At 28.8% G+C, this 6,031-nt stretch overlaps 1 protein-coding gene across 1 annotated transcript; it reads left to right on the top strand.

Moving 5' to 3' along the window:
• The first annotated feature begins 329 nt into the window (after nucleotides 1-329).
• Nucleotides 330-5,808, top strand: LOC129940646 (larval cuticle protein LCP-17). The gene is made up of 3 exons (XM_056049038.1): nucleotides 330-476; nucleotides 586-755; nucleotides 5,509-5,808. Exons 1-3 carry the CDS (start codon nucleotides 459-461, stop codon nucleotides 5,726-5,728), a joined length of 408 nt encoding a protein of 135 aa, XP_055905013.1. The 5' UTR covers nucleotides 330-458; the 3' UTR covers nucleotides 5,729-5,808.
• Nucleotides 5,809-6,031: the final 223 nt, after the last annotated feature.

Below are 6,031 nucleotides of genomic sequence, written 5' to 3'. Positions count from 1 at the left end.
CAAATGAGCATTCAAATAATAATTTGCGAATAAATGCTTACATCTTTTCTGATTGATGTAAGACCTGACCTATCAAACTTCCATAAACCTGAGATAAGTTCAAGCCAAAATCAAATAACAATCCTAACATTTTAGATCAATCTAACCGAATTTTCGTAAGGTGGTCAATCTAATCGAACGGTAGTCATAAAGCTTTATTAAATTATAGCTGCCTCAATATTGTTCGCGTTAGCCGAAAACTTCTTCTCAGCCAAACAAAGTCTGAAAAGATCGACACCTGATGAGAGAGGGCTATATACAATATCATAGGTAATAATAGCATTCGTCTTAATGCTGTATAGATTTTATATCTAAGTGCCAATGGTCAAATAAGCCTTCAGTCTGTCTTTAAGCTTGATTGGATCAACTTCTCCTTCATCTCGCGCGGTGGTGTGGAAAAACATATTTTAATTTCAATAATGACATCCATCAAATTGGTGGGTTCAATATTTCAATATGGAAAATATTAAAAATAATTGTTATTATTATTTACATTTGTGTGAAAGTGAAATTATAATGTTTGTTTTTGTTTGAATAATTTTTTAGTTCGTCCTTGTGGCTTGTGTCTTAGGATACTCTAATGCCCAGTTTGGTTTTGATAAACTTGCATCGGCAGTGGCGCAACCTTTTGCAAAGCAACTTCTTGATGTCATGACACCGAAAATCTTGCTTTTGGAATACAAAAATGTACCAACAGAAGAAGGATATCGTTTCAAGTAAGTTTCAGAAATTGATTTAGAACAAAAATAATTGTAGAGTGTTCTACGAATTGGTTCAAATATTGAGCAGATATTTTGGAATTGCTGTTTAGAAAAATGCATTTCTTTTCTTTTATGTGCTTTAAATTAGAATTTTAGCATTTAGAAAAGAGTTAAATTAATACATACAAAATTTGACATTACAATAATTCGGTTACATTTATTTATAGAAATTATAAAAAGTTTGTTATATTTTGTTTTCATGCGAAAAAAAATGTGGTTAACCTTCAAACACAGACCAAAACTTATAAAATCGATTTAGCAGATTTACTGGCCATTTAATAGACTGGTTGTGGTATCTTCTCTATTTTATCAAACAAATATTTGTCTCAACATATTCATAGCAAAAATATTATTTGCATATTTTAATTCTTAATTTTAACCATAAAAATACTGAAACTTTGAATGGAAAAATAAGTTACGATTTTGTTTGTGGCAAATCAGAAATCTTGTTTTGCACCAAAGAATGTAAGATTATTTGTTAAGAATAATACAATTTGTATACGCCCCAGTGTAACGAACTATTTGATCGTATTTAGAAAGAATAAAATTAAGACCTAATTTGTTACAAATATTTTTAAATGGTAAACTTGTTTTTGCCATTAAACTTACGAGAAATCAGAAATATGCTGGTTTTTCAATAACCCACGTCCAGATTTCGAAGATCCTATTGTTCAAAAGTTAATAACGCATTCATAAAAAAATTTACGAACTAAATTGTATTGTGAAAAAAAAACAATTTTTCCTATTTTTAAAAATTTGGATTTGAAAGCAAATCACGTTTCTATAAACCTTTAATATGAATTTGCATAACGAAAAGTCTAACCCAAACAAAATACTTAATATTTTGAGAAATCAAAAATAAATTTCTTAGTAAAACTGCGACAGTTTACTTTTGTAGTGAACTGAAAATAACAGGCCAAATTTAAAATTTCGTATATTTTTTAAAAGAAGAAGTTTAATAATATTTTTCGAATCTTTACGGGCGGGAATTCTGTATGTATTATATTTTAAAGTAAATTAAGTAAAAAGCTACTGAACAAGTTTTGTTTAAAGCCAAGAATAGGAAACAAAATTTCACTTTTCAGCTCCTCACTCTTGATTTCGTTTTCAACCTACTACCACATACTCCCTACTGTAATGGTAAGTGGCAACCATTGAAAACAAAATCAAAGACTGAGGTTTAGGTTCCTGTGATATAAAAAAGAGGCTGATGACTTCCCTTCTCGTCTGTCGATTTGTCTTGCTTAAAAGTTTATAGGTTTTAGTGTTTTGTTAAAAAAATCGTCAGTCGCATTATTGTTAAAAATTTTAAAATTACCAACAATATTTTTCATATAAAGAAAACAAATTTTTACTAATTTTAGCATTTAGCATTCCTTAAATTTTTACAAATTGGATGAATGAAATTAGTTTGAGAGATATCAAGAACCGAACATCAATTTTTACCAAATTTGCGTACTATTTCTTGCAGACTTTATTTTTTTATAAAAAAACGGACTGTTGGATTTTTATAAAAAGCAACTACTGAATATCGAAAACAATATTTTCTGTGAAATAAAAAAAGTTTGAACACAATATTTTCAATTTTTGAAAAGCTATTTGAGTTGAAAGTAAATTTTTATCAAGTTTTATTAATTTTCTTGTTTCGGTTTTTATTTTTTGTAAAAAAACTGTCATTTCGATTTTTTTCAAAATTTTACTGAATATTGACAACAATATTTTTAAAAGACGAACATTTTTTAAATCCAATATCTCAAAGTTTTGAAAAGATATTTGAGTCGAAAATCAATTTTTCCAATTTTTATTAATTTCTTGTTTAGGTTTTTATTTTTTGTAAAAAAAACTATCAATTCAATTTTTCTCAAAATTTTTCAAAATGTTGGAAACAATATTTTCTATAAGATTAAATTAAATGGAAGCCATAATCTCAAATTTTTAAAAAGATATTTCAGTCGAAATTCAATTTTTACCAACTTTGTTTGTTTTAGGTTTTTATTTTGTTTAGTTCGATTTTTCTCAAAATTTTACCAGATGCTAAAAACGATATTTTTCGTTGCAAAAAATAGTTAATTCGATTTTTCTCAAAATTTTACCAGATGCTAAAAACGATATTTTTCGTTGCACAAAATTGTTTTAGAGATAAAATCATTTTTTATTCGTAAAATTTTCGAGGTGACAAATATTTTCGTGCAGTTTTTTTGACTTATAAAAAAAAACCGTAAGGTGAATTATTTTCAAAAATATGCTTGTTTGGTATCACATTACAATATGTTTTATAAAATTTAATTCAAGTCTCTAGCGTTTTTGGTTCGTAAGATATTTAAGGTAACCAATATTTTTGCATCTTTCTGCCTCATTATCTATATAACAAAATTTGAAGTCGATATCTCTTCTGTTTCTTGAGCTATGAACAACAAAAAAAAACGTCGCGAAAGTACGATTTGTCAAATTGAAAATTTTGACATTTATCGACGTTTGAAGGTCTTTAGAGTAGAAATAAAAGATTTGTGGAAAGATGTCAAGCACACGCTCGCACAGACATCTTTCTAAAAATCTTTTATTTCGACCTTAGGGACCTAGAAACGTCGAGAAATGTCAAAATTTTCAATTTGACAAATCAGACCCATTACAATAACTTCCTATGGGAAGTTAATAATATCATCATTACTAATTAAAAAAATAGACTTCAATCTACTTAATTCAAAGGTTAAGACAAGCCCACTTCAAAGTCTTAGTATTGCATTGTATCTTTCAGAACCTAAGGCGTCAAATTCACCGCAAAATAATCGAAATTTGATGTTTTTCCAAACCCATAATCCTTCTCTTAAATATTTAGTTAAAAAATGTATTTTATTTCATATAGTATTCGAAAAATTTTCATAAGTTGCAAGACTTCTAAACCATTTAAAGTAATTTTTTTTCTTGTACCAAATCTGTCTTCGCAATTATATTATATCAAGTTTTGAAATTTATTAAAAAAAGCTAAATATAATGTTGAAAAACGGGTATTTTAAAAAAGTATCAGAATCAAAAATTAAGTCCAAAAGGTATTTTTCATAGCATTTTTAACCCTTAGCGGTCCCATTTTTAAGCCATACAGGCCTCAAAGCAGCCAAACGCGGTAACTCTTTACTCTTCGATGAAAAATTCAATTGAACAAGATGTGTGAATGTTTGTATTTAACATCGTTTACGACCACACTAGGCTAACTAATTACATCTGACCAGGGAAACTAACGCTCAAAGCGCGCACCGCGCAAATCTAAACTTTCTGCCACCATCAGATGTTATTTTTTGTGTGTATATTGACAGGTTTAAGACCTCTTATTCCACTTTTTAAAGCACGTGGTAACAAATCACCTAATGTGACCGTTAGGGGATAAGGCAACATATTTTCAAAACCTAAAGCGATTTAAGGTGGATTTGTATAAAGAATACCTTAATCACTTAAAAAAAATGAAAAATTGATTTGTTTGTGGGACAGAAAAAAAACCTAATTCTGTCGACCAGAAATATAAGCTTCAAAATTAAGATGAAAAAATATCCTAGTTTTTGTTTCAAAGTTATTTCTGAAAATTCAATTTAAGAAAATAAAGAAACACTTTAAATTGGGTACAAATTATCGTGAAACCAAAAAAAAACTATTTTATTAATTTTGGAGGCCAATAAAGTCTTAAAACACCAAAAACCAATTTGTAAAATAATGACAGCAAGATCTACTTTCTTATTCAAAAATAATAACGAAATCAGGAATTAGAGTTTTAACATAAAAATTTTAATGAAAAAAACATTATTTATCCATTTTTCGCAATTTCATAAGAGTCATTTTTGACTTGAAAACTAAATAGAAGTTTAAAACCCTCTAGCATTAATATAGGAACGCCTCTTCCGTAACTATCCTTTACGCGGAAAAGTCATAAATACTTACTACGCGCGTAGGCGTAGTATAGGCCCTATGTCCCTTAAGGGGCCCCAACGAACTTAACATGTCTGAGGACCTAAGTAAGTAAGTATATTTATTGTTTGCGACTCTATTTTTCAGTCATCATTTTTTATGATTGTACAGCTATTTCTTCAGTTTCGCAAATTCCTGCCATTATTCTAGAAAACATGAGAATAAAACTTTGACGTAACGCAAAAAGTTAAGAAATTGGCCACAGAGATTCAATTGAACATTAGACGGTTATATAAAACCAAAGATGCAATTTTTATGATTTATTGTTGTCAGATAAAAAAATCAGTTCGTTCCAAAAATCTGTCAAACAAAATCAAACTTTAAGATGCAATTTTTGTCTTAAAAACTGTTTACCTTTGAGGAATCAACTTTACTAAATGTACGTTAGATTTAAAATTGACTCCATTTGTGTACAAGCGAGAACAAAAACGATCATTAATTAATTAGGTAGCACAAAAGCTGAGGCCCTAACGACTTACAACTCTCAACCATTACTGAACGAACGGCTAATTTGAGAAAGCACTTTTTATGACAACAATTACTTTTGAAGGATTTGTCTGTTCCAAAACCCAAGACCTCTCGCATGATAGTCCTACAATAACGATAACCTATAAAACAAAGAATTTGAGAGCTATAGTTGAGAGCTAGTAGAATAGAACATTACTCGATTTTTTCTAACCCTACTTTATTTCATACTAAATTTTTCTCTGAAAAGCATTTTTTCAAAAATTTCCTTTCTTTATAAATTTTCTAGTTACAAAACATCCGATGGCTCCTACCGCGAGGAAGTTGGTATGCTGATGAACCCAGGAACTGACCAAGAGGAACTCGTTGTTATGGGTGCATACAGTTATACCGATGGAGATATTGAAACAACTACCATGTACACTGCCGATAAGAATGGTTACAGACCCAGAGTTCAACTGAAAAACCGTGGAGTATCACCAAAGCTTCTTCAATCCCTATCTGGTTAAGCCATAATTATAGTTAATTTAAGTTATTAAATTAATGTTAATGTTTTACGAAATAAAAAATAGATACAAAAAAAACATAATTCATTTTTCTTGTATTGTTAAACATGACTTTCAAGACTTATCTAGCCGGTATGGAGCATCCATAAAAAGTAACTATGATATTATAATCTGTGATTTATTGAATTTGAAACAAGTTTGAATTCATAAAATTGTTCAGTTTTTTTTTTTAATTTGGAATTTGAAGGTCAAAAACAATATTCTACACTTTTAAGTTAGCTTCTTAAATCTTAATTTAAACTGGTT

Source organism: Eupeodes corollae, chromosome 1 (assembly GCF_945859685.1).
Source record: "Eupeodes corollae chromosome 1, idEupCoro1.1, whole genome shotgun sequence".
In the NCBI taxonomy this organism is placed as follows: Eukaryota; Metazoa; Arthropoda; class Insecta; order Diptera; family Syrphidae; genus Eupeodes; species Eupeodes corollae.
Note: the sequence above shows the minus strand (reverse complement) of the source record. Positions and strands in the feature narration are given on the sequence as shown.